The 25,873-nt window shown below is 59.4% G+C and overlaps 2 protein-coding genes across 3 annotated transcripts; one reads left to right on the forward strand and one right to left on the reverse strand.

The window, feature by feature from the left end:
• Positions 1-17: 17 nt before the first annotated feature.
• On the forward strand, positions 18-6,174 carry NCBP2 (nuclear cap binding protein subunit 2). Of its 2 annotated transcripts, none has more exons than XM_051991754.1 (4): positions 18-182; positions 2,036-2,198; positions 4,134-4,255; positions 4,419-6,174. In XM_051991754.1, exons 1-4 carry the CDS (start codon positions 105-107, stop codon positions 4,491-4,493), a joined length of 438 nt encoding a protein of 145 aa, XP_051847714.1. In that variant the 5' UTR covers positions 18-104; the 3' UTR covers positions 4,494-6,174. The 2 variants fall into 2 exon arrangements, with proteins under 2 accessions (XP_051847714.1, XP_051847712.1); XM_051991752.1 differs by having other exon boundaries at positions 23-182; positions 2,036-2,217; positions 4,117-4,255.
• Positions 6,175-8,154: 1,980 nt separating this feature from the next.
• On the reverse strand, positions 8,155-24,784 carry SENP5 (SUMO specific peptidase 5). Its single transcript, XM_051991756.1, has 10 exons — positions 24,683-24,784; positions 16,930-18,340; positions 15,694-15,799; positions 15,395-15,542; positions 14,980-15,027; positions 14,375-14,452; positions 13,240-13,377; positions 12,540-12,623; positions 11,473-11,523; positions 8,155-11,116 (listed from the first exon to the last, which is right to left on the reverse strand). Exons 2-10 carry the CDS (start codon positions 18,305-18,307, stop codon positions 11,006-11,008), a joined length of 2,142 nt encoding a protein of 713 aa, XP_051847716.1. The 5' UTR covers positions 18,308-18,340; positions 24,683-24,784; the 3' UTR covers positions 8,155-11,005.
• Between the last annotated feature and the right edge of the window lie 1,089 nt (positions 24,785-25,873).

A 25,873-nucleotide genomic window follows, 5' to 3' on the forward strand; every position in this document is an offset into this window, starting at 1 on the left:
GCGTCGTCGTTTCCGGTTTTCCCCGGAAGCCCGGCCTCCGGGCCGCCCCCAGCCTCCGGCCTCTCCTGCGGAGCTCCCCGCCGCCTCGGGCCGGCACCCCCGTCATGTCGGGCGGGCTCCTGAGCGCGCTGGACAGCGACTCCTACGTGCAGCTGGGCCAGTACCGAGACCAGCACTTCCGGGTAGGCCGGGGGCGGGGGGCGGAGGGGGAATGGCTGGGCTCGATCCCGCCCCCTCGCCGAGCGTCTCGCCCAGGCCCTCTCGTGGAGGAAACTGAGGCAGTGGGCCCCCTCGGCCGTGGGCGGGATCGGAACTCAGGTCCCTCCTTCCCCCACCCCCTGCTCTCCCACCGGCCCCCGGAGGCGGGCTCCCTCGGAATAAAAACCAGCTTTTAGGTGGGGAGGAGGGTCCGAAAGTGGCCCAGCGTGGAGGGATCCGAGGACATGAGTGTCAAGCACTTGGGGTGATCTGGAGAGGCCTGGGGCACGACCTCTCCAAAGTCCCATAATTGGGAGAGCGAGGCTCGTGGAGCGGGCGCACAGTGTGCTGTCATTCTCACTCCCCCACCTCCCCCACTCCTCCGTTCCAGCTGGACACCGGCGACCGAGGCCCTGGATTCGAGTCCTGACTCTCGAACACTTCACTTTGGGTTTTCAGATCACACCCGTACCTGGGGGGCCCTCTGGGCCCTATCTTCCACTTCATCTGGGGATCCCACCAAGCCTCCCTGGGTTCAATGCACATCTCTGGGTGTTAATTTTCAGATCTACCCACCCTTCTCCAGCTTCTACTGGCCTCTTAGTCCATTTCACCTCTGAAACATCTCTTTTTTTGATTTTACCCTTGAAATATCTCTCCTTAATTTTATTTCTGCAACATCTGTCAGTTTCACCTCTGAAATCTCTCTCCTTGATTTCACCTCTGAAACATGTGTTGATTTTACCTCTGAGATGTTTCTCCTTGATTTCCTCTCTGCAACATCTCCAACATGTGTTGATTTCACCTCTGAAACATCAGTTGATTTTTACCCCTGAAATATCTCTCCTTAATTTCATCTTTTTAACATCTGTCGATTTCACCTTGGCAACATGTCAGTTTCACCTCTGCAACATCTGTCAGTTTCACCTCTGAAATCTCTCTCCTTGATTTCACCTCTGAAACATGTGTTGATTTTACCTCTGAGATGTCTCTCCTTAATTTCATCTCTGCCACATCTCCAACATCTGTTGATTTCACCTCTGAAACATCAGTTGATTTTACCCCTGAAATATCTCTCCTTAATTTCATCTCTCATCTTTCAGTTTCACCTCTGAAACATCTGTCGATTTCATGTCAGGCAGCAAACATCTGACTGTCCCCTCCTCTTCTCTGACCCCGTCAGCACTCTGGACTATTGCGGTAACTAGGGGTGGATCAGCTTGTTTCAAGTCTCCCCACTGCAGTCCATCCTTCATTCGGTCACCAAAGCGATTTCATAAAATACCAATGATCATATCAGTTACCATAAATTCCAGGGGTTCTTTGTCGCTTCCAGGAGTAAATATAAAAAGAGTAATATATATATATATATATAAAGGGCATTCAAAGCCCTTCATAACCTGGCCCCCTCTTATCTTTCTGGTTTCCTTACACTTCACTCCCTGGCACTCTTTGACCCAGTGACCCTGGCTTCTTGGCAGTCCACAAATAAAAACCTCCCTCTTTCTGCTGTGGGAATTCTCTCTGGCCATCTCTCATGCATCCTAGCTTCCTTCAGGTCTCACCTCTTTCAATGTCCATTCCTTCCTTCTGTTGATTACCCCTAATTTATCCCATTAGATTGTGTGCTCCTTGAAAGCAGGAACCATTTGCAGCCTCTCTTTGTGTCCCCAGGGCTTCCCGGAGCCTGGAAACATGGTCTTGCTAAATAAATTCTTGATGATTTGACACATTTCTCAGCTCTAATGCTGCTGTGTGTGAAGAGAGTCCTAGGCCAGAATGCTCTGCTACCTCAGGCCACACTTGTCATGTTGCCATGATTTCTTTCAAATTCCAGGGTGACAAGAAGGACCAAGAGAAGTTATTGAAGAAAAGCTGCACCTTGTATGTCGGGAACCTGTCCTTTTATACCACCGAGGAACAGATTTATGAGCTCTTCGGAAAAAGCGGTGACATCAAGAAAATCATTATGGGCCTGGATAAAGTAAAGAAAACAGCATGTGGGTTCTGCTTTGTGGAGTATCCTTAGTGGGCCCATGAGGCCTTGGATGCTGGATGGAGGCAGTGAGACCCCAGCCTTCGTGTGTGTGTGTGTGTGTGTGTGTGTGTGTGTGTGCGTGTGTGTGTGTGTGTGTGTTTCCATCTCTGAGTAACTGCAGAAGCTCACACAGGTACCACAGATAGTTTTCACTGTATTTAGGCTTCTGTACTCTTCGGCTGACTGGGGTGCCCAAGAAGCAGCTTAGTGTTGCTCCCTCTGCAGGGTGGAATTGTGACTGATGCTGAACTTGGTAGCAGGAATTTTTGTTTCCAGTTTTTCCAAAAGCAAGTCACTTAATCTCTCTTTCCCAGGTTCCTCATCATAAAAATAGGACTTAGACTTGTTAGCCAGGCATAGCTGTTGAGCATTGGGAAGCAATGGTAGGCCTAGAGTGTGGAGCGACATGTCGAGATTGCTGCTAGAGAAAGATTCTGGCCAAGGCCTGTCAGGCCAGGCTGCTGCCAGTGAAGAACTGGGCTTGTGGAGAATGCTTGAGGACAGCAAGACACAGAGCTGAAGCACAGGCCAAGAGGAAGTCTCTCTGGTTGCAATTTGGTATCTGCCCTTAAGCTTTTTTTTCTTTAAAATTTTTTTTTTTTTATTTTTAACACACATTGCTTTATGAATGCTGTTGGGAGAGAAAAATCAGAACAAAAGGGAAAAATCATGGAAGGAAAAAAAACCAAAAAAGTAGTGAACAGAGCATGTGTTGATTTACATACAGTCTCCATAGTTCTTTCCTGTTTGCAGATGGTCATTTTCTGTCCAAAGTTTACTGGGATTGCTTTGGCTCACTGAACCACTGAGAAGAACCAAGCCTTCCATAGTTGATCATCGCACATTCTTGCTGTTATTATATACACTGTATTCCTGGTTCTGCTTGTTTTGCTGAGCATCAGTTCGTGTAAATCTTTCCAGACCTTTTAGAAATCAGCCTCTTCATAGAACAATAATATCCCATGACCTTCAGCTTGTTCAGCCATTTCCCCAACGGATGAGCAGTCACTCATTTTCCAATTCTTTGCTACCGCAAAAAGGGCCGCTACAAACATTTTTGTACATGTGGGTCCTTTTCCCTCCTTTATGATTTCCTTGGGATATAGAACAGTAGAGACACTGCTGGATCAAAGGAGATGCAGTTTTATATTTTTTGGGCATAGTTCTAGATTGCTGTCCAGAATGAGTAGGTCATCTCACAACTACAGGAACAATGCATCAATGTCCCAGTTTTCCCACTTCCCCTCCAACATTCATCATTATCTTTTCCTGTCATCTTAGCCAATCTGAGAAATGGGAGGTGGTACCTCAGAGTTGTTTTAATTTACATTTCTCTAATCAATAGTGATTTAAAGCATTTTTTCATAGAATCATAATATGATTAATTTCATCTGAAAATTATCCGTTCATATCCTTTGACCACTTATCAATTTAGGAATGACTTGTATTCTTATAAATTTGACCCAGTTCTGTGTATATTTTAGAAATGAGACCTTTATCAGAAACACTGGCTATAAATCTGTCCTTAATTTAGGATGTTGGATATCATTAGTTCCTTTGGCATGTTCCACCTCAATTTTCCTAAACTGTAAAGTGGGAATGATAAGAGCACCTGCCTCATGGAGTTGTGAAGATCAAATGAGATCAGGGCCTGGCATAAAACAGGTGCTGAAAATGCAAAAAATTCTCGGGTCTCTGGGTCAAATGCCTTTAGATTTAATCTTTCATCTGACTCTTGACTTCATTCGCTTGGGATGAGTCACTTTTAAGCTCAGATTACATGTGTTCAGCTATATTTGAAAAAGTGATTGCTTTGGACATCTTTATCAACATATGTTTGCAGAAGTACAGCCTTCTCTTTCTTAACACTTAACACCAAGATATTACTCCAGAGCAGATGCTGAAAATGCCATGCGCTATATTAACGGGACCCGTCTGGACGATCGCATTATCCGAACCGATTGGGACGCCGGCTTCAAAGAGGGCCGCCAGTATGGACGAGGACGATCTGGGGGCCAGGTAAGGTCCCTGAAGCCATCTCTCTGTGGTTTTCCCATACGATTTTAGCTGTATTTCCCTTCTGAGAATAAATACGACTTCTTGAGTTTGGGTTATCGGTGAGTTTTTATGGCATCTCATTCTCATGGGACAGTGACAATGTCTTCTACTTTTTCTTTTCGAGGTACGAGATGAGTATCGAAAAGACTATGATGCTGGCAGAGGAGGCTACGGGAAAATGTGCAAAATCAATGAGTGACGGAAGCCGTTCGTGTACAAACAGAGGACGTTGGCTGGTTGACGGATCCCTCCGAAGAGCAACGCTCGAGTCTCGAAAACAGCTGACGTAGAAGAGGCTGTCTTTGGTTTCTTTCTCTCCACACAGGAATTAAGCCCCAAACCTCGACTTGGCTTTTTCACTCTGAAAATCATTAAATTTCCGAAACTAAGCAAGTGACTGGTCCTGGTGTTGGAACCTTGAGATCTGGTCGCTTATCCTAAGGAACAGTTAGTAACTGAGTAGCTCTGTTCATTGATACTAACCCGATATAGCACAGAATTGGAAGTCTTTTATATGGCAATTGCTTAGTGTTCACAACTTGGGAGTGGGCATTTAAGGAAAAGATCCTCATGAAATTGATAAGAGCTTAAGGAGTGGTCATTTAGGGAAAAGATCCTCATGAAATTGATAAAAGTTTGGTCTGTGCTCTCTGGCAATAGCCTATAAACAAGGAGATTTATTTTTAAATCTTTTGAAGATATCCCTTTTTCCCAAGGTGACTTTTAACTCATAAAGATACACAGGTTCTTAAAACAGTTCAGTCTTAACTCGAATGATCGACAGTCCCAGAGAGAGGGCTCCGCTCTCGTGCTCAGAATGGATGATCCAGAAAGAAATAGATATTTATGATATTAAGCGCATCCTTCAGCTTCTACTGGGAAGCTGGTCCAAAGGATGTGAGCCTAAGAGCGGAAAGAAACAGGATCTCCTATGGGAAATTCAATGAATTCTGAAGGGGTTCATTTTAACTTTGAAACAAGTTGATGTTAGGCCTGTTGTACTTATTATTCTTATTATTTTTTATTTTACTCAAGTGGGAAGGGTTGAAAGGAGAGCCTGAAAATCAAGGAAACAAAACCTTTATAATCTGAGAGGTCAGAGAAGTTTCACCTAGAACAGATTTCCTGGTCCACAACTAAATGATGTGGTCAATCTCTCAGCATTTGCACTACTGATAAAAGAACGGAATTCTTGTTGGATTGTGTGTCTGAGATGATGACTCGGCAGGGCCAGAGCAGGAGGATGTTTCCTCCCAAAAGGCAGAGCAATTTATCTTGACAGATTTTTCCCGCAAAGTCTATTGGCTCATCCGTTACTGGTGTCTCTCTTGAGGAGCACAAATGGGAACTAACAGCAGAAACCCACTGTCAGTCAGTAAAGAATTTTGATCCAAGGGCAAAAATCAAGAAGGACTCAAGTCAGCCAGTACCTTGCCATCTTTTCAGTGACCTGTGGCTTAAGAGGACCGGGGAGGAAAGTTCTCACAGGGAAACATGTCGAACTTTTGCATGTTAAACTACGACCAGGTGATGAGGTTGTAGAGTTTACACGAATTGTCTCATTTCGAGTGACCCTAATTTGTACGTTGTGATCTCGGTCAAATCGTATTCACTTCTTAATTTTGGGTTTGCTGATAGCGAGGAACAGTCACTTGGTGGGCTGGAGGAGAGGCTAATTTTTTCACACCCACGGAGACTTTTTTTTTTCCTGTAGTTTTCTTTACAGGGTAGTTTTAGTTGTATGTTTTACTTTCATTCTGTGATAAATAGAAAGGTTGAATTTCATTTAGTCCTTAAGAAGAATTTTAGAAGGGACCACGCTTTTTCTCCCGAGTTACCTGGCCAGATCCCCTTCCAATAAAGCTGTAACTATCCCTCCATCCTTTGCTGTGTGTGTGCTGCTGTTCATCTATTTTAAAAACAGGTGGGAAGAAAGTGGTAACAGTGGAACCAGGAAGGGCATGTTCCGTACCCAGAGTCTCCAAGGTGTTTGTGGCTTTGCCGAAAAGCTCCCTGAACCCCAGATGCGTGGCCCACTTGCCCACCCCAGGGACGGTCCCCAGCCTCCTTCTGTGGGCAGGTGACTTGGACCACAGCCTGAGGGAGAGTGGAGCCATTGTACTGAAGGTGCAGACAGTGGGGGGGTGGAGGGGAGAGAAGAAGCTTTTGTTTCTTCTATCTTAAAAGATGGAAACCTCAGAAGGGCCTTGCACTTATTAGGAACAAGCGTCTGGAGAGAGAAAAGCGGTTGGTCTAGATAAACGATCCCAGAGAATCAGTTTCTCCTAGGATTCTGGTGGTACGAGGCAGCAGATGAGGTACGAGAGTCGCGGAGGGGGAGAGCTGTCCGGAAAGGATTCATAGGCCGGGCCAAAGCCGAGACCAGGGGCAAATTACCAGGCCCTAAGAGGATTTTAGTTCCCTAGTGGAACTGGCCATTGACAGGGGAGAGACGGGATCTTTTATAGGAAAGGCCTCTAAGGAAGGGATGCTAACTGCTGACTTCAAGGCTTGGCTGCCTAATTGCAAACAATAACCTGGCCGCGGGTCAACAGATTGTACACAACAGCCCAGAAGCCCACGAGGGACAAAGCAGTCCTGTCACCGTCCCTCCCCCGGGCTCACCTGGACACTGCTAGGAGGGGCGTGGCCTTTTGCCGGGGTCTGTTCACCCCATCGTTAGGAAACAGAGGCCAGTCCGGGGACCTCCAGGAAGAGGCTGGCTGGAGGGCCAGAGAGGAAGGCCCTGGATCCCGCGTAGCCCAAGAGCCATATTCCCAGGCCCAGTCATCGGCGGACTCGGAGCTGGGTGACTCAGCTGCCAGACGGGGGATCGGGGAAGGTTGTTCGCAGGAAATAGGGCCATTTCCCCTACAAGCCTTGCTAGAAATAGGGAAGTTCTGCAGCTGTCGGAGAGACAGCAAGAACGCCTAACAGTCAGTCGTCCTATGGGACACGTGGAGCTCCTCATGACCAACTCGTCTGCAAACGGTAAAGCTTCTGAACGTTGATAAATAAAATGAGCCCCGCGTCCATCGCTGGCTTCCCTCCCTACTGATAAAGGGGTGAACAGCCGTGGCCGCCATGTCTGGGTACCTTGGTGTCCGGGAGCAGCTGCGAAAGCCCCAGCTTGGTGGCTGGGAGGAGGGCTGCCTGCCTCATCTTCCCCTGTCCTAGGGGTGTCAGGTTCTCCTTAAAACACTCTGGATTTCTCTTTTGTCCTCAATCCCCCTGCAGGGACCTGTCCTTTTCCCTCCTAGAACCCGAAGCTCTGCCTTGGAAACTGTAACCACTTAGTATTTTCTGAATTGATGTTTCCCCAAATCATGAAACAAAGTTACTTAACAAGTTTCACAGGTGAGGATATAGAGCAGCGGCTCCTAAAAGGGAAGAATGGCCCCCCGGTCACGAGGTGGCCCCGAGCGGGAGGAGGCCGGCCCCGAGCGGCAGGAGGCTGGCCCCCCGGTCACGAGGTGGCCCCGAGCGGCAGGAGGCCGGCCCCCCCGGTCACGAGGTGGCCCCGAGCGGCAGGAGGCCGGCCCCCCCGGTCACGAGGTGGCCCCGAGCGGCAGGAGGCCGGCCCCCCCGGTCACGACGTGGCCACGAGCGGCCGTCTGTCTCCTGGCCTCCCAAGGTAGGACTGAGGTTTCTGGGGGACTTAGGCCATTTTAGCTAGTTTCTGCCCAAACAGGTTTTCTGAAGTCCCCGTAAGATCCCAGGATGATCCGGCAGGAGCTCATATTGCTAAAACTGCCGGGGTTTACTTAGATGTGATACTGTTCAGGAGCGACCCTTTTATTCAAGCGCCGTGGCCAGTTCTCCCTGCACAATCAGTGCTAGTCAACACAAAAAGACAGAGATTTATAAAGTCATTAGTTTATTTCTCAAAAAAATATTTTACTAAGTCCCCCCCTCCCCCCGCAACATTTCACTGTTCACTACGTTTGATATTGGAATTGTACATCATCACAGCCTTTATCTACAGTAGGTTTAGCTTGGTCTGACGCACCGGGTGAAACCCCCTTCCTCTCAAGACCAAGTGCCGGCAGTGGACGTCTCCACTTTTCAGTCTCCCCTGGCCAAGCAGCTTCCTGCCTCGTATCGGTCAGCCGTCAGTTCCAGGTCACCCTTCTCCCCAGGAACAGCGGGAAGCCGTCTTTCTGTTCCCTCCCCAGGACGAGCCACGGAGCAGGTTCAGGGCCATCTCCTCCCATCCAGGGAAGGCCCGAAGCCCCGGCCCTCCTGGAAGGGAAGCCGAGCTCTTGGCCGTCTGTCTCTAGTAATGGAGAGCGAACCGCCTGCCCCCCACCTCCCCGGCCCAGATCTCCACCGATGGTTTTCTATCACTTTGCTTGCTGGGGGGACCCGAGGACCCCCGAAGACCCCCCTATTTAAAGCAGGGAGAAGACCCGCATGACAAAGTCCACAGGAAATGTCTTCACCGGTGGAACCTCTCCAAAGGGCTGAACGAGAGTTCACTGAACTGGGATGGGCCGAGTTCCATGTTCTTTACTGTAGATTAATCAGAAGGCAAACTCTGGGAAAAAAAATCAGTGCAGCCAGAGACACGTGGACAGTCCCCTGGCTGTTAAGGGCACATCTGCTTGTTCAGTCCGCACGGAGCGCCGAGCTTGCCGCGACACGGCGCCCGCGCTTAGACCGACCCGGCCATGGGCGCCCGGAGGGCGTGTCGGGGCCGGGCTCACAGTGATCCGACAGCCCCGGCTCAGACCGTCCTTGCTGGGAGGGAACAAGGCCCGCCGTCAGGAGGACGGAGGGCGCGGCTCTGCTCCCGGCCTCTGACCTACGCGGAAGCCGGCAGGGAGGGGCTCGGAGGGTCTGCGCGATGGCGGCGCGTGCCGAACCCCGAGGGGAGCCGAGTCCTCCGCAGCCCCGGCTCGAGCCTCCTGGTCTCAGCACTGCCGTCCGAGCTCTTTGGTGGCCCACGGGCAAGTGGGCGGGAAGGGGAAGGACTCGGTCCTGGGGACCCCGCTGCCGGGGCGTCCTCCGCTCTGACTTCCCGTGCCGGGGGAGCGGCGTGTGGGGGCCGAGCTGGCCTGGGGCCCGGAGCTGGGAGGCTTCTGGAGGGCTCTGCATTTGGGGTAGCAAAGGCCTTCGGACTGTCCAGCGGTCACGCTTTGGTTTTCCAACACAGAGGCTTGGGTGCGAGAGCAAACCTCTGCACCTGGGATTTCTGGGAGTCCTGAAAAGCTATAAATACACAGGGGCAAACACATGGGAGGGGGGGGAGGCAAACTAGGATGAGCTCAACACAGGTTGTGACACTGATGGGTGAGGTCTCCTTCTCCTCCCGGGGCTGAGGCCGCCCCCTTCGCAGCCCTGGCCTACGCCCCCTACTCTGCTGGGGTGAGACCCCGAGGACGGCGTGGGGAGACGGGGAGGCTCGGGCCCTTCTGGCCCGCTGACCCCCTTCAGCTGCGCCCTGTGGGAACGTGACACCGCGTTCTCGTGCTCCTGCACGCGCCCGGGCCTAAGTCAAGCAGCACCTGCCGTTCACTCTGCGCGCTTCTGGGCACCTCTGGCCACTCTGGGTGTTTCTTAATCTTCCAAGACAGACGGACAGACGGACAGACGGACGGTCCAGCCCCTTTCACGCGCATCCAGTTGTTTTCACTTTTCATGTAAAGGCTCGTGTTAGGAGGAGAGCCAGATTCCAGATGCGAGATCTGCTTTTTCTGTGTCCAAAGATGGGGTCACTTCTCTTTGCTGAGGTGGGGGGTCAGGCCAGGGAAGCGGGGGGGAGGGGAAGGGTTACCTAACAAACAGGGCAGGGAGGGAGTGAATGAGAAAGGCCAGAAGTGGAGCTCCCGGCCCTCCTGGGCCCGCGGCACGTCTGCCCGGGGCCGACAGTCCAGAAGGAAAACCCGGACCGAGCGCTCTTCAGGCCGGCTCAGGCCAGAGTCCCGCAGTTCAATGACCGGTGCTTCCCAGGAGAACCTCCCTGTCGGGGGCTCAGAACGAGGCTCCCAAAGCGCCAAGACAGTGATGCTCATTCGCCGCCTTCCTCTCCCCACGGGCACGGCGGGCAGGTGACATAAGGCGAGGGGCGACTCGGGCAGGGCGCTCCTGCTTTTCAATGTAAAAACGGGAAGCAAAAAGGGACGGAGACGTCTGCCGCCGCTTCCTCTGGACGGAAGTCTCTCGATGCCCCCGGGCAGGGCCCTCCAGCATCAGCCGCACTCACCGTCCCGGCCCGTCCTCCGGGGCTCCGAGGTCTCGTTTTTATCCCAAAGGGACAAGGGCACGTGCGGTGACAAACCCTCCGAGGACAGAAGCTCCCCACACGCGGCTCAGTCTGACCCTCGGCAACACCGAGGGAGCCCCGAGAGAGCTGCTCCCCAAGGCAGGGCAAGGCCGGAGGGGGAGGACTCTAGGACTCCTCAGCGGGCGGACGGTCGGGATCCGAACACAGACCCCGCATCTGTAGGTTCCGGGCCTGCCCGTTAGCACGTGGCTCGTGGGCCGGGCGCGGCTGAGCGGGGAGCCCGCCGTGGCTTTGTTCTGATACTCGGCACCGCATGCTTGGTCGACGGGCATGCGCTCATAATAAATATTAAATACGAGAAGGAAATCCAACAGTGAGGGACAGAGCAGGGCGTGAGGGGACGTTACGGGGCGGTGGAGGAGACAAGCCAGGGACAAGGGCTGGGGTGAGGTACGCCGAGGGGCGTCGGGGCTCCGGGCTCCGCCTCAGTCCAAGAGCCGGCGCTCGCAGAGCTCCTTGTAAATCCTTCTCCGGACGCGCGGCATGTCTTCTTGGGAGAACTGGAAGGGTCGCTCGAAGGCCAGGCACTTGCAGTACTGAAAAAAGGCAGCCCCCAAACTCGGGGTGAGTCCCCCCTTCCCCGAGTAGCCCCCGGGCGCCCCTGCTGCTCACCGCGCCCGCCCTGCGCAGCTCTCCCCAAACACGGCCGACCGCACCACCCGCGTCCTGGGGGCCGAGCAGGGGGACCCCCCTCAGAGCCACCCAAAGGCCGAGCTCTGGGACCCAGGACGTCCGACAGAAAAGGAGCAAACGCCCTTTCGTCCTTGTTACTGGCTAAGGCTGAAAACCGGCAGGGGAGCGATGCTGCCTGTCCTTCTGAAGGAGCAGAGGACCCCCCCTCACAGCGCCCAACTCCCCCGGGCCTCAGCGGGGGTCTGAGGGGGCCGCTTACCTGGAGCACAAAGACTCCACAGTCGCTGTCGTTTTTCTGTTGTGGAATGCACTGGGGAGGGAGAGGAGAGAGGAACGTGACTCCAGCGGAACCGGGCCCCGAGCTCTTTTGGGGACCCCCTCCCTGGGAGCCCACCACTGGCTCTTTCCCGGGCCGGCCCCCTGCCTCCGATCCTCAGCCAAAGACCCCCGAGGGAGAGCCGAGGCCTCTGCGGGGAAGCTGCTGCCCAGACCCGAGCATTGGGGGAGCCCCCGCTCTAGGCCGCCGTGAGCACCGCGCTCAGCAAAGAACGGGACCCGCGCCGCCATGAAGGCCCCTCTCCCCGGTCACAGCCCCCAACCTTGTGGCCCCCTCAGAAAATTCAGCACAACAGGGGAGGGGGTTGGGGTACAGGTTCCTCCCCTCCCCCAGAAAGCTGGGGCCAGGCCGCCGCCCCCGGGGAAGGCCAAGCAGGTCTCGTGCTCGGGCCTGCAATCGGCCGGAATGGGGGCGGGGCCTGGCCCTGGCTCCTCTGCCCCCCCAGTCCTCCTTCAAGGGGAGAAGACTTCCCACCTTCCCGGCGGGGGGGCCTGACTTCTGAGAAGGGGGTCTGACCCCGCCGGAAGAGAGACCACAGCCACGCCCTCTAAAGCTTGGCTGAAGCACCCAAAGTAGGGAGGGGTCCCAAGGGGCCCAGACAAGACCCTGACCCTCTCCAGAGGGGCCTTAGCGCCCTCTCTCCCCAGTGCGGCGCCCCCCAGACCACGTCAAGTCACTTTGGTTGTGGGAGCGAGCCTCCGACCTCGTCCTCGTCCTGTCTGCCGGTCTAGGAGAGGAGCAGCTGGGAGGGCACGAGGCGGTGGGCACCGGGAGGGGGGCACTGAGCACACAGGCCCCCTCCATCCTCGCCCCGAGCGGCTCCCAACCAGCCTCGGGGGCATCGGGACCATCAGGAGTCAGGAGAGAGGGCTGAGGGTGGGAGCTGACAGAGGCTGCCCCGTGAAGGCCCGGGTTGGGGGCTCCGGGCGGTGGGTGGGCCCCGGGCCCCTGGCCCCCAGTGCCTTTTCTCGCACCCATGGCCCACTCACCTTGGTCACAGCCGTCTGCCAGCCCTGCAGAAACTCGGGCCGATTCTTTTCTCTCGCTTCCGTCAGCAAATACTTCCGTATGTTCTGATGAGACAGAAACCCAGACCCGGCCTGATTGCTTGCTGGCCTCCGGCCCCGCTCCTCCCCGGCCCCGCTCCTCCCCGGCCCCCTCCTCCCCGGCCCCGCGGCGAGGGCCCCCTCAGCGTCTGGAGGGACACTGACTAAGGCAGCGTGCAGGGGGCCGAGGACGGTGCGGTCGCCCTCCCTGCCGACCATCTGATGGAGGAGGGGCGAGGGCAGGGCTCAGTCTGACTGAAAAAACCAAAACATCCCCGGGCTTCTGGCCATTCCGAGTGCTCCCTAAAGGCCCCGCCCCTCGCACCCAGGCCTGGACCCCCGACTGCGTCCCGAGAGGCCCTGGGGCTGGGGAACCTTGGTCACCGTCACCAAGGCCCAGCCCCCGAGGGCGGCCCTTCTCGCACCAGGCGCCGAACGCTCAGTTTGGGGCACCTCCATGGAGAAGGCCAGAGGCCGGGGCCGCTGCTCCAGGGCCTCCAAAGGCTCCACCTGCCACCAGGGTCTAAAAATCTCATCAAGGGAACTGGTGGTGGCCTAGAACAGCCAGGGGCTCAGGGGGGGACTCGTGCTGCCCCCCCCCCCCGGCAGCGGGTCCCCCCAGCGGAGCCGTCCCCTGGCTCACCTCCACGCAGAACTTAAAGTGGATGCCCTGGGAGTCGTAGAAGGAGATGATTCGGTTGGAGAGCGTCACGGTGATGAGGGACCAGTGCACCTCCAGGTGGATGGGGATCAGGAGGAGGCTCTTCTTGAACAGGTCCACCTGGCCGGGGGAGAGGGGGCGCTCATCACCGCGGATCCCCCTGGGCCCCCCCACAGATGCAGACCCCCCACTCTACATGGACGCAGACCTCCCACGTATATACACAGACCCCCCCCACATATACAACCCCAACCTACTCTACACAGATGCAGACCCCTCCCCCCACGTGGTTGCACAAAGGTGGGGTCCCTGCCATGGATGTCCACTCCAAGCTCCACTCTGGCACCTGAGACGCCCCCTGACCTTGGACCCCGGACTCCCCCCGTCAGGAGACCAGCCGTGCCCTCGCTCCCTCGCCCTCTCAGCCGACCTCCCCCATAGTGCCCTGCGGCAGGAGGGGACCCCAGGCCGGGCCGCGCCGGACGCTGCATCTCAGGGGCGACCGGCTGAGCTGCAGAGAGGGGGGGTCCCGACAGGCTACAGGGGAAACCAGGGGTCTCTCCCACACACTGACGGGAGTTCTGCCTTCCCGGAGAGAGGCCCAGGACGGGCAGCCTTCAGCCGGCCCCTGCAGACGTCCGAGGCCAGCAGAGGAGGCGCGCTTAATCAAGAACCGTCCCCCCGGGGACCCCTGCACAGCTTTTGCTCCCTTATCCTCTCTTTGGCCAGACTGCTGATAAGGGACGGCACGGGCGGACACCGGCAGGGCAGGGCCTCTGGCCTGGTCACCTGACGGAAATCCCCCAAAAGTTCTCTCCTGGTGGCAGCCCCCCCCCCCCCCTCCTGCTCAGTCTTTTCGCTGGATGTCCATCCAGGTGGCGCCCACTAACTGCAGAAGACCCCCTCCCCGTCCCCCAGGCCGTCCTGGGCCCGGCCCTCTTCTCCCTCGACGCTGCCCCGGAGCACTCGCTCGTCACCGCTCGTGGCCTTTGCCCTGACCCACTGACACTGAGCGTCCACCCCGGCCGGGCCCCCAGGGAACACCCCCAGCCTCCGAGGAGCGCCAGGCCAGGGGAGGAGCCGAGCCGCCTCCCCGAGGGCCCGCAGCACGGCCTACCTTCTTGGTCCACCTCTTGACGCCGTTGTATCCTTTGGTTACCAGCTGTCTGTGGAAAAAGCTGTTGAAGAAGTGAACCTGGAAAAGGCCGGATGGGAACGGACATGTTAGACGGGCAGCGGCCCCAGGAGGCCGATCCCTGAGCCCCCAGGAGGCCGCGGGCAGAGGGAGGCCGAGCCCTGAGCCCCCAGGAGGCCGCGGGCAGAGGGAGGCCGATCTCTGAGCCCCCAGGAGGGCGCAGGCAGAGGGAGGCTGAGCCCCAGGAGGCCGCGGGCAGAGGGAGGCCGAGCCCCAGGAGGCCGCGGGCAGAGTCACTTCTCTCTATCTGCCCTTCCCTGTGGGTGCGGGCGGTGTGAGCCTCCCTGACCCCAGAACGCCTCATCCTTTGATGCCCCCCGAGGTGGGCCTCTGTCCCCCTGCTCTGAAGTGGGGCCTTTGGGACCTCCCCCTCCCTCCGGGCTCCTGTGGTGTGTCTACACCAGCCCTGCGGACCCTGCCGGGTGCCCCCGGGGAGCAGGGACCCCCCCGAGCCCGCCCATCTGCTCCCTTTGGGCAGCCCCACAGAAATGACAGGTCGGGGCCTCCTCTCCGCGGGCGTCACTCACCTTGTCTGGAACAGCGTCCATTATCAGCTCACCATACATGTTGATGACCTGGAAAAAAGCAGACTTCCCCGGTCACCCAAGGCAGCAGGCGCGCGTCCGGTCCGGCCCCCGCCTCCCGCCAGCTCGGGAGCTCCAGCCCGGTCCCAGAGGGCCGAGGCCCCGGAGAGGAGCCCTTGTGCGGGGTCTGGAGGCCCCCCAAGAGGTCACCCGGGATGGCCCCCAAGGCGCTCGCCCAGAACAGCCTCCGGCAGTCCTCAGTGCCTGCACCCAGCAGGTGCCTGATGATTACCGCGAGGGCCTGTGGCCCCCCAGGGCTGTCGCCGGCCTCTCCTCCCCCGCGGGGTGGGCCCAGCCGGTCTGAGCTCCCCGTGGCTCTCGCCTGAGGCCCCTCCCCCACCCTTGACCCTTCTCGCACCTGGTCGTTGAGCCAGTTCTGCCCGTCCAGCGTGGCCAGGTCGTCCATGTCCAGCATGTGCCTGTTGTAGAACACCCGGAAGTTGCAGGTGGCGGACTTGGGGTGCCGGGCCCGGTAGTTTGTGATCTCCCGGTTGATGAAGGGCTTTCTGCAACGGAGGGAGGAGTGAGAGGGGAGGCAGGAGGGCAGCTCCCGAGCCCCCTTCTGGCCGACCAGGGGGGACTCTTCGGACCCAGGGCTCGGGCAGACAGCCGGGACGCCCGATTTCCCAGGACTCCCAGGGATCCCTCTCTACGCACCTATTGGAAAAGTCTTCGTTGAAGACCTCTTTCAGCCTCCCGAGAACGTCTTTCTCACAAAGGGGGACCAGGCTGCCGTATTTCTTCATCATCTCATCCAGGAACCCTACAGATACACGAGGAAGACTCGTAAAGACCAAGCGAGGAGACGCCCGCGCTGGAGTCGCCCGAAGACGGTGATCTCTGACTTCTGAAAAAATCTCCAGACTTATGGTTTCTTATCTTTGCTAGAAGAGCCGAGACAGCAGCGGACCCCCTGTTACCCCCCGGTACCGTTATATGGGAGTTCCCCACAAGGCTGCACCCCCACCCCAGGCCCCTCAGCAGGGGGGAGAAGGGTGATCCCCCAGGGTCAGCACCCCAAGTTTGCTCCCCTGCCCCAAAGCCCCAAATGGTTTCAAACGTCCACTAAAATGACCCTCAAATCTGCACTGAAGCCCGGCCCAAATGGACTGAAGAGGGACCTTGGAGGTTCCCTTCCCCGAGCCCGGGGCCCCGCTGTCGGCCCAAGCCCCAGCCGGGACTGCCAGGAAGGCCTCCCGAGGTCTCCCCCACAGCCCCGGGCCCCTCCGGTCCCCGCCGTCCCCCTGCTCCTTCCCTCTGCCTCGGGGACACAAACACCGGAGCCGAACAAGCCCTGGGCCCCTCCGTGAAGCTCCGGTTCCCAATGGTGAGCTCGGGGGGTTGGGGGGGGGGCGTCTTCTCAGCAGAGCCTCCCACCGACTAGGGAGGAGTTCAGGGTCTGGGAGCAGCTGCCCCAAGGCGCACAGAACCTGGCTCTCGGCCCGCTCTGCGGGGGCAGGACCCGGGCGGCTCCCAAGGCCTCCAGCACACAAGGGAGTGGGGGGCCAGCAAAGCCGGCCCCCTTAACCCAGGGCCGGGCCCTTCCTCCTGAGCTCGGGGTCAGCCCCAAACCAGCCTCACTGACCACTGCGGGAATCGCTTCCTCACGGCCCTCAGCCCACCCAAGGCCTCGGGAGCCGGGGGCCCCAGGAGAGGCCGCAGGGGCTCTAACGCTCTCTGGCCGCTGGAAACAAGCAGGGGCTTCCCACGAGACCTCAGCCTCTGCCCTCGGCCACTGGGGGGCAAGCCCGAGAGGCTGGGCCTGGGGGGGCCTCTGGAGGGAAGGGACACAGTGGGGACCCCAAAGCCCCCCTCTGCATTGGGGGCACAGTGGGGCATGGCAGGGAGCCCGAGGACCCTTGGTCGGGGGGGGAGGGCAGCCAGCGTACGTACCACAGAGGCAGGAGGACAGCTCTTCGTCCTTCACGGGAGACGCCTTCTGAGCGCTCTTTCCACCTCCCACCTGCCGCCCCCCCTTGAGGCCCGTGGGCTGTGAGGGAGCCTCCAGGGGGTTCTTACAGTACGGGTGGTCCAGTAACTTGGCACTGAAGATGCTGCGGGGGCGGGGAGCCTCCGGCTCCATGGGGTCCGGGCCCTCCAGGTCCTGCCCCGCCCTCGGGGACGCAGGCTCCTCCGCCGGGGCCTCGGCCTCCTCCGGCTGGTCGGGCAGGGGCGGCTTCGCCTCGTCCCCCCCGCCGTCCCTCGCCTGATCCTCCAGGCCCACGGTGACGGTTTCCGGTTCGGTTTCTGAGCCGAGAAGGTCCTCGGGGAGCTGCTCCAGCAAGAGGCCCTCCCCGGTCAGCGCGGCGCCGGGCGCCGGGTCCCACGCCTGGGCCGGGCTGCCGTCCGGCTGGCTCCCGCAGGGCTCCGGGCCCTCTCCGGCGGGGCCGCCGCAGTCCATCTCTGGGAAGGGGGCCGGAGGGAGCAGAGAGGGGCTGCCGGGTCCCGAGGGAGGGAGGGAGCTCCGGGCGCCCCCCGCGCGGCCCTCCGGGGGCTGCTGCCGACGGTCCCTGGCGACCTTCTGCACCCAGCTGCGGTGCCGGCCCTGGCGGAGCTTGCACGTTCTGCTCCTCGTCCTGAACCGGGGCGACCTCAGGATCCGGTAGCGGAACCTGATCATGGAGAGTTTCTTATAGAGCCGGAGCAGGGACACCCTCCGGGGCCTGCGCGGGCCGGCCTGGGGCCTCCCCGCGATCAGGGACGGCCGCTCTGGCTCCATCCTGTGCGAGTCCAGGCCCGGGAGGCAGCGGCAGCAACAACCATTTCCCTTCCGGCTCCTCAGGGTGACTAAGGAGGGGCCGGTCTCCGCCCGGCCCTCCCCGCCGGCCGCCCTGAGCCCGCCGGGATCCTGGGGGTCCGTCCTCTGCTTGCAGCCATTGGCCGCCCCCAGCACGCTGCCCACTGGCAGGCCGGCGGCCGCCTTCCGCAGCTCCTCCTCCGGCCGGCATTCCTGGGCGGGGCTCCCGACGGGGGCGGGCAGGCTCCCCGCGGGGGGCCCCCGGGCGTGGGGGCTGACAGGGCCCGGCGGAGCGGCCAGGGCGGCGCGGGTCCTGGCGGCCAGCAGCGAGTGGTGGGCCCGCTTCCTCTGGAGCCAGAGCGCCTGCCGGCGGCGCTGCAGGGAGCGGTAGAGCCTGTGCCAGGTGCTGCGGCTCTCCTGCTTGGCATGGAGCAGGCAGGACCGGTTAAGGCCCTCGAAGCCGGACGCCCACTTCTCCGAGAAGGCTGGCAGGCGGCCCCGTTTGCCGAGCAGAGTTCTTCGCTGGCCTTTCATCGCTCTGGGGCATTATGGGGCCCGGGCACAAAGCTGGGGAGAGAGAGAAGTTACATTTTAGCGCAGGCCCGAGGTCAAGGTCTCAGAGAGAAGGGGGGCGGCGGCCCACCCCGGCCTTGGGCCTCCCGCGTCTCGCCCGGGAGACAGCTGGGCCCTGGCAGGCCCCCAGGGAGGCGGGCGGGAGGGGCCTGCGGGGGCCCACGGCACAGAGCGGGGAGCAGTGCGGGCGGAGGACGAGGGCACGGGGTCCTGGAGAAGGGGAAGGAAGCCGAGGAGTCGGGGGGCAGACTGGGAGGAGAGCCTCCGGGGCCTGGGGGCGGAAGGTGCTGGGACCCTGAGGTCTGACCGTCCGGAGGTCGGGGTCCCTGCATCAAAGGCATGAGGAGAACGGAGGGCTCTGACTGCCCCAAAGAGCTTTTCCTACTGCCCCTCGAGGCAACAGGGAGCCATGAGGTTCTTGAGCCCCGGTGGATGACACGGTCAGCGCGCATTTTGGAAGGTCACTTGGGGGCCGCGGCAGGGAGGCTGCACCTCGGCAGCTGAGGGTCTGCGCCGGGGGAGGCAGGAGAGGAGGGGCGCGCGGTGGGGCTGCTGCCAAGGAAGGATTCACAGCCCCCCAATGGGGGGAGGCGAGGTGAGCGATGGCAGGGAGTCCAGGAGGACCCCCAGTCTGTGAGCCCGAGGGACGCAGGAACAGGACGGGCAGGGGAAGGACTTGGAGAAAAAGATCTGGGTCTGTCCGGGACGCGCCGACAGCCTGGGCCGAGGGGCAGACTCCGGAATCACCAGGAGAGAGACCATCCCCCCCCCCTCCCCCGGAAGGGGCTCCGGAGGGGGAAGGGGTCCCAGGGGGACAAGCCTAGTGAGGATCTGGCAAGGAGGGCAGAGGACGAGGAGAAGCGGGAGACGATCCAGAGGGAGACGGGCTCTGGAGGAGAAGGGCGCGGGGGGAGGGTAAGGGAGGCGGGGCTCCCTCCATCCCCCATCCCTGGGAACGGGCCCGAGTCCTCCCCTTGGCCCAGCTGACCCACTGCCTGTCTCTTGGTTCTGCTCATGGTGGCTGAAACAGTCTTACAAAAAGGAAGGTTGGAAAATAGAACACTTAAAAACCAGACTCCGCTCTGAGAGCTGGGAGGCGCGAGCTCACCCGCGGTCCGTGGCACGGCGCCCACGCTGGGGCCAATCCGCCACCCTTTGCCCTCGGGCCCACGGCACCGTGCCCGTTTTAAGCCTGACCAACTGGAGAGCGTTTGGGGCAGGATGGCCCATGGGGGGAGGGGACCGGACACTTAACAGTCAGGAGAGAAGAGCGAGCCGGGGGTGTCGGGCACGGGGGCCCGAGAGCCGGACTCCAGGCCGCAGCCCGCGCTGCCCTTAGCAGAAAGCCCGGCCCCAAGCTTTGGGCTTCCCCAGCGACCTCGGCCGGCTCGTGGGGGGTGACCCGGGGGTCAGGGGCTGGCTGGGGTGACCGGAGCCTGGCCCCGAGCCCCGCGTCATTTAATCCCCAGCGTCCTCGTTGTAAAACGGAGGCCCAGACCCTCACTCGGGGTCTCTCGAGCTCTAACCAGGCTTCCCTGTCAACGTCTTAGTCCCCGCTAAGGTAAAGGCTTCTGCCTGAAGATGCCGGCTGGCCGGCACGGAGGCTGCCCGGGGTCAGCGCCGTGGGCCCGGGGGCAGCCTGGGATTAATGTAGGAATAATGTAGGAAATGTATTAAATGTAGGAAAACGTGAAGAGACAAAACCACAACAGCGCCCAGGTTCTCCGCGTCACCCTTCCCCCTCCTCGGGCAGGGCTCCTGAGCCCCACTTTCTATCTGGGCTCCACAGTCCTTGTCTAGAGCCTTAAATGCAGGAAAAAGAAGGCAGGAGGGGACAAAGGAACCAGCCCGAAACCAAAACAAGAAGCCCGGGCCTGCAGACCGGCCCCTTTTGTAACCAGCGCCTCCAAAGGTCCTGGGGCTCCTGGGTGACAGGGCAGGGAAAGGTCTGGCAGAAACACAAGCAGATGAAACGAGACGGCAGTCGGACGTGGAGGGGGAAGGGCCGGCCATGGAGAACCGGGCTCCGGCCCCGGCCGAGCCCCTGCTGGAGGTCTCCGGGCCCCCTCCATCCTCCCTTTTCCCCTTGGGCCACGCAGAGGGAGAGGGTCCTGGGCGGGGAGCTCGAGGTCAGGGCCTGGCTTTTGCCTCCCTGGGTCCCTGGCGCTGAGCACGGTGACGGGGAGGGGGGTTCAGTGTAGCTGTCGCCTCCAGCTCGGCTCAGAGACACCCAGAGAGACGGGGCTCCAACAGGACACTGGGGAGCTTGGGTCATTTCTGGTCCAACCACTAACTACAGAGCAAAGGTTCCTCTGGGCCTTGGGCCTTGGCTCCCTCCCTCCTCCCAGAGAATCCTACCGCACCAGGGTGTGGAAAAAAAGCCAGTAAAATTCCATTCCAAAGCCAAAAAAAAAAACCTCTGTGGCAAAAATAAGTCCTGGCGAAAGCCTCCCCTAATGTAAAGCAACATCTGAGACTAAAATAAGTCAACAGAAATTGCTAGTTGCCTGCAAAAGAAAATGGCGAGTCAGGTAAGTGGGGAACACCAGTAGCTTCAAGGCCAAAAAACATCATGTTCCTCAAGTAAGATTCAACCAGCATTAATTAGGCATTTACCGGGTAGAGCCTTTGAATTCTTAAAAAAACAAAACCCGAATCCATCAAACTCTTTTCCAAAAAGGAGGGACATTAACCAGCACAGAACAGAACAAACTAAAACCGCCAACACGCTCCTCGCCGGCTGGAGAAGGTGAAGAGGGAGCAGGAGGCCCGGCTCTGGGCCATGAGCCTGAGGCAAGCCCAGGACCGAGGCCCTCAGCACTACTCTCCTAGTCTGGCTCAGGCTGGGAGGCTGGAAACCAAACAAAATGAGCCCAATCTGAGTTTCCAGTTTCTTCCGGAGGCCCATCTTGCCACGGGGCCCATCTCAGGGCGGCTCGTCAGCCTTCCCCGCTCCCGGGGCCCAAGGCCGGCCCTGAATTATTCCGGGCGCCCCCTCCCACGCTCAGCCTGACAAATGGGGATTTCTTCAGGGCCTTTTGAAGAGTGACATAACACCACCAAAAAAAATGCTCTTAGTTATAAATTAAGAAGGGCCGTTAAAAGTCCAAGAGCCAGCTCTTTCCCCATCATTGCAGGTCATTAACTAAAGGCAGCTAGAATAGGATTCAAAGGAGGATGAGATCCACTCCGAAAGCCCTGGTTCCTCTCAGTGGCTCCGTGAGTCAAACAGACTTTGGACACAAATGCAGCCAGGAAAAGGGCTGAGGAGACTGACTAAGTCAGCACTGTACAGTCGCTTCTTTTTCTTTTTCTCTTTTGCGGGGTTTTCCCCTTTGGCTCTGATTTCCCCCCTAACACGATTCATAAGCAACGTGTATTAGAAATAAATAAATCTACCAGGAAAAAGCCAACAACCACATCAGGAGGAGGCCCGGACTCCCCTGCCCAGGGACGTCAGCACCTCTCTGCGGCCGGACCTTGGGAACTCGCCGACCTTGCTCCGAGTCCGGGCGCCCGGAGCCGGGAGCCGCCCAAGGTCGCCCAGCAACATGCCCGCTCGGGGGCCGGGGGGGGCCCTGACATCAGGCGGCTTCTGCCTTCAGATAACTACGTGGACGGTGTTTGGATCGTTAGCTGTGCTACTTCTGAGGAAGCGAGTCCCCCAAGCGGGAAAGCAGAAGAGGCTTCCTTTAGTTCCAGCTACCCACGGCGGTGGGGGCAACACGGAGGGAGGAGGAGGCAGGGAAGCCGGGACCACCGCGGGGGGCTGCGGTGACTCAGTACGCTGAGCAGGGCCAGTCAAAGGCAAGGGGAGACCCAGAGAAAGACAGAAGTGGCTCCTGAGGACTGAGGCGCAGAGAGCCCCACGGACTCAGGGGGACAGGGGAGGCGGGCGGGCGCCGCGCAAGCAACTGACCCTCCAGACTCGGTTTTCCCAGTCAAAGAGGGGGAACCAGCTGGCCTGTAACGTTGGAATCTTTGCAAACTGCTGACTCATTAGAGTTGATAGATTATTGATCTGATCTTACAAGAAAATGTTTTGGGCAGAACCTGAAACAAGGTACCAAGTAGAACTAATTGATACAATGCTTGTGTTTTATACCTTTGGAGTTCACAAGTATGGGAGATTCACAAAGTAAACTTTGTAACTTAGTGAGTTCACACCTCCCTTGAAGCTCTTAGGGCCAGAGAGCACTCTGGGAGAAAACCCATAATCCCTCTCTCTCGTATCCCACAATTCCTCCCTCTTGTATAAAAGAAACAGACAGAGGCTCTCGGACAGATTTCAGCCAAATTACACGAAGAGATGAGCGTCAAGTCAGAAGAAGCCCCGAGTTGGAGCAGAACTGAAGACTGAGAAGGCCCTCTCAGAGGCACAACCAGATCCGTCTTCATCTCACACCCCTGTGGTGGCCGGGCTCCTGCACCTCCCCCCCCCCGAGACCAAGCTGGTCTGAAAGACTCGCCAGAAAGCTGCCGAGCCCCGAGTGAAGGAGGCAAGGGACTCATCCCATCTCTGTGCTGGCCGGAGGCTGAAGGAAGCAGAGGCTGAAGGACAAACCCTAGGATTTGGAGACATTCGGAGGGAGCTCTCGGAGCCCAGCAGAGAGAGAGGCCTCTGAGAATGCAGCCGTCCGGGCCCAAGGAAAGAGACAAGATTGGAAGGAGAAAGAGCCATGGGTAGTTTTACCAGCTGCTGCATGTGGGGTAATTATTGATCCGAACTGATACTAAGGCTGCCTCCAGAAACCCTCCCCCAGAAACCTGCCTTCTCCCTCAGAGAGAACTATTCTACTCACTTTAAAAGCAGATCACCACACTGTAATAGTCAGAAACCGCCCTGACCTCCCAGAATCCCGCCCTGCTCAGGGCCCAGGCTCGGCCGTGGGAAGCCCCCGGGCCCCAGGGCAAGAGCCCCGGAACAAAGAACAGCAGACTGCCCGGCCGGGCTGCTCCCGGCGATCAAAAAGGCCAATAAACCGGGGATCGGGTTTCCCTTTCCCGCCACAATGGGCAGGACTCGACACTGCTCCATCTATCCCCCCACCCACTTAGGGACTCCTCCATTCATGTTTCTCCATATCCACCTGGCCATCCATCCAATACCTCTCTATCCATCCGTGCGTTACCCGCCTACTCGTCAGCTACCCACGGCCCCATCCCTTTACCCACTGAGCCGTCCAGCTGTCCATCCATGCGAGGAAGAGAGGCCCGCCGCCCGGGGCAGGGGGTGACTCAGTGCCCAGGGGGCCCGGCCCTCGCCGTGTGACGTCACTTTGGCCGGTCTCAGATTTCTCGGCTATAAAATGGGTCGATAACAGCTGCTCCTTGCCAAGGCTGGGGGAGGATGCTTGAGAGCACCCTAAGGGCCCGGTGCAGGCTCGGCGCACAGTAGGTGCCCTATAAGGGCTTGGTCCCGGACACTGGTCGGTCTGTGACCCCGGGCCTTTGTGCAGGGTCCGGGGGCCAGAACCTTCCCAGGGAAGCTCTCGGCGCGGTAGAGACCCAAGGAGCCAGCACCGAGCCAGCTCAAGTACCTGCAGCGGGGGTGGCAGGAGCTGTCTACCTGTGCAGTGTGGCATCCCTGGGGTTAAGGGGGGCGGGTGGGCACGGCGCCCCCAGGGTTACATCCCTGGGGTTAAGGGGGGCGCGTGGGCACGGCGCCCCCAAGGTTAAGGTGGGCATTGTGGACATGGCATCCCTGGGGTTAAGGGGGGCGGGTGGGCACGGCGCCCCCAGGGTTACATCCCTGGGGTTAAGGGGGGCGCGTGGGCACGGCGCCCCCAGGGTTAAGGTGGGCATTGTGGACACGGCATCCCTGGGGTTAAGGGGGGCAGGTGGGCACGGCGCCCCCAGGGTTAAGGTGGGCATTGTGGACACGGCATCCCTGGGGTTAAGGGGGGCAGGTGGGCACGGCGCCCCCAGGGTTAAGGGGGGCATATGGACACGGCATCCCTGGGGTGAAGGGGGGCAGTACGGACAGGGCACCGCTAGGGTGGAGGAAGGCAGTGCGGACAAGGCCCCTCCCCACCCCCCCGGGCGTGTCCCGAAGCCGGCCCCTCCTCCCCACTGACCAGAAGGGGAGACCGAGGCCAGCCCCGCCAGGGCGGGGGAGGGGCTCCCAGCCCCCCCCCGGCCGCCGCCTGCCTCAGTTTCCCCCGGAGGCGCGCCGGGGAGGGGGCGCCAATCTGTGCGGGGGATGGGATGTATTCAGCCGGGAGCTGCCCACGCAGATGCGGGTCCAGAGTGGCCGCGTGAGGCGCCCGGGGCGGGCCCAGGGCCGCCCGCTATCGCTCGCGGGGCCCCCTCCCGACGGGCCGGCCGCTCGCTTACCTGCGGGCCCCGCGCGCGATGCGTCCTGATGCTAGTCCCAGGGCCCGGCTCCGTCACCGGCCGAGGCGGCCCCAAGAGCATCCCGGCGCCGGGGTCACGTGGGCTCGCCCCACCCCGCCCCCGCCCCAGGCCCCGGCCGGCCAGGAGAGTTCTCCCCAGGCGCCGCCGCCGCCGGCGCGCTCTGAGTACGTCACAGCCGCGCGACCCGCTCAGCTCGAGTATAGCCGCTGCCGGCGCGCTCTGAGTGCGTCACAGCCGCGCGACCACGCCTTGCCAAGCAAGCGGTCTCCCGGGGCTATGCCGCCGGCGCGCCATGATGACGTCACACAGCGCGACCTTCGCCAGATCCTGCCAGGCCAGCTGCCTCCGCGGACTGTGCCTCTGGCGCGTTCTGATCGCGTCATAATCCCTCTCTTCGCACCGCCTTCTCTCCCGCCCTCCTTTCGGCCCTCCCCCAGGCTGGGCGAAACTCCGCCCAGAAAACTCCGCCTCCTTCTGGCCAGTCATTCCGCCTCAATCACCGCGGCTTCAGGAGGTCGCCAGTTCAAATCCCACTTCTGACAGTTACTACCATGTGCCCTGGAAGCTCTCTGTAAAATGAGGGGGTTGCGTGAGCGAGCCGCCGAGGAACCCTCCAGCCCTGGGTCTGGATTGTAAGGCCCTCGGTGGCTCGCCCAGTCTGGGCCTCAGTTTTCTCATCTGTAACATGCAGGGTTGGCGCTGACACCTTCCCACGGTCCTTCCAAAGGAGCCCTAGATCTGCTCCAAACGCCCTTCCCCAAGACTCTCTTCTCCTCGGGGGTCCAGTGGCCTGAGGCTGCAGTCACCATAGTAACCAACCGGTCACCATGGTGACCGCTTCCCGATGCTCCCGGGCACCCGCGGTGTCTGCTGGCCGGCAGGACCCTTCCCACTCAGAGCACCGCCGTGGGAACTAACTTCTGCGGATGGGGCGCTCGGCCCTTGAGTCCGCAGCCGTGTATCTGTGTGTCAGCCAATGGCTGAGTCAGGACTCAGGATTTCCCCTTTCCTGTTTCCTTGTTCAGCTATGGCCCCTCCACCCGCATTTGGGATCCCCAGGAAGGGATCGCCTTTCTCCACCATCTTGCTCAGCCACACCCGAGTGGAGAAGCCCAAGTCAGAACAGGCCCCCCTCTCATCCAGTAGTCATTCCCCGTGAACTGTTAGCCC

The sequence above is a fragment of the Antechinus flavipes genome, chromosome 3 (genome assembly GCF_016432865.1).
Source record: "Antechinus flavipes isolate AdamAnt ecotype Samford, QLD, Australia chromosome 3, AdamAnt_v2, whole genome shotgun sequence".
Classification (NCBI taxonomy): Eukaryota; Metazoa; Chordata; class Mammalia; order Dasyuromorphia; family Dasyuridae; genus Antechinus; species Antechinus flavipes.

What these genes read in the sequence shown, in the direction of transcription:
- NCBP2 (XM_051991752.1), top strand. Translation starts at nt 105, where the DNA reads ATGTCGGGCGGGCTCCTGAGCGCGCTGGACAGCGACTCCTACGTGCAG. An exon ending in ACCGAGACCAGCACTTCCGG is followed by an intron (nt 183 to 2,035) that starts GTAGGCCGGGGG and finishes TTCAAATTCCAG; the next exon opens with GGTGACAAGAAGGACCAAGA. An exon ending in TGTGGGTTCTGCTTTGTGGA is followed by an intron (nt 2,218 to 4,116) that starts GTATCCTTAGTG and finishes CTTAACACCAAG; the next exon opens with ATATTACTCCAGAGCAGATG.
- SENP5 (XM_051991756.1), bottom strand. Translation starts at nt 18,307, where the DNA reads ATGAAAGGCCAGCGAAGAACTCTGCTCGGCAAACGGGGCCGCCTGCCA. An exon ending in AGAACTGGCTCAACGACCAG is followed by an intron (nt 15,028 to 15,394) that starts GTGCGAGAAGGG and finishes GCTTTTTTCCAG; the next exon opens with GTCATCAACATGTATGGTGA. An exon ending in ACTTTAAGTTCTGCGTGGAG is followed by an intron (nt 12,624 to 13,239) that starts GTGAGCCAGGGG and finishes CTGTCTCATCAG; the next exon opens with AACATACGGAAGTATTTGCT.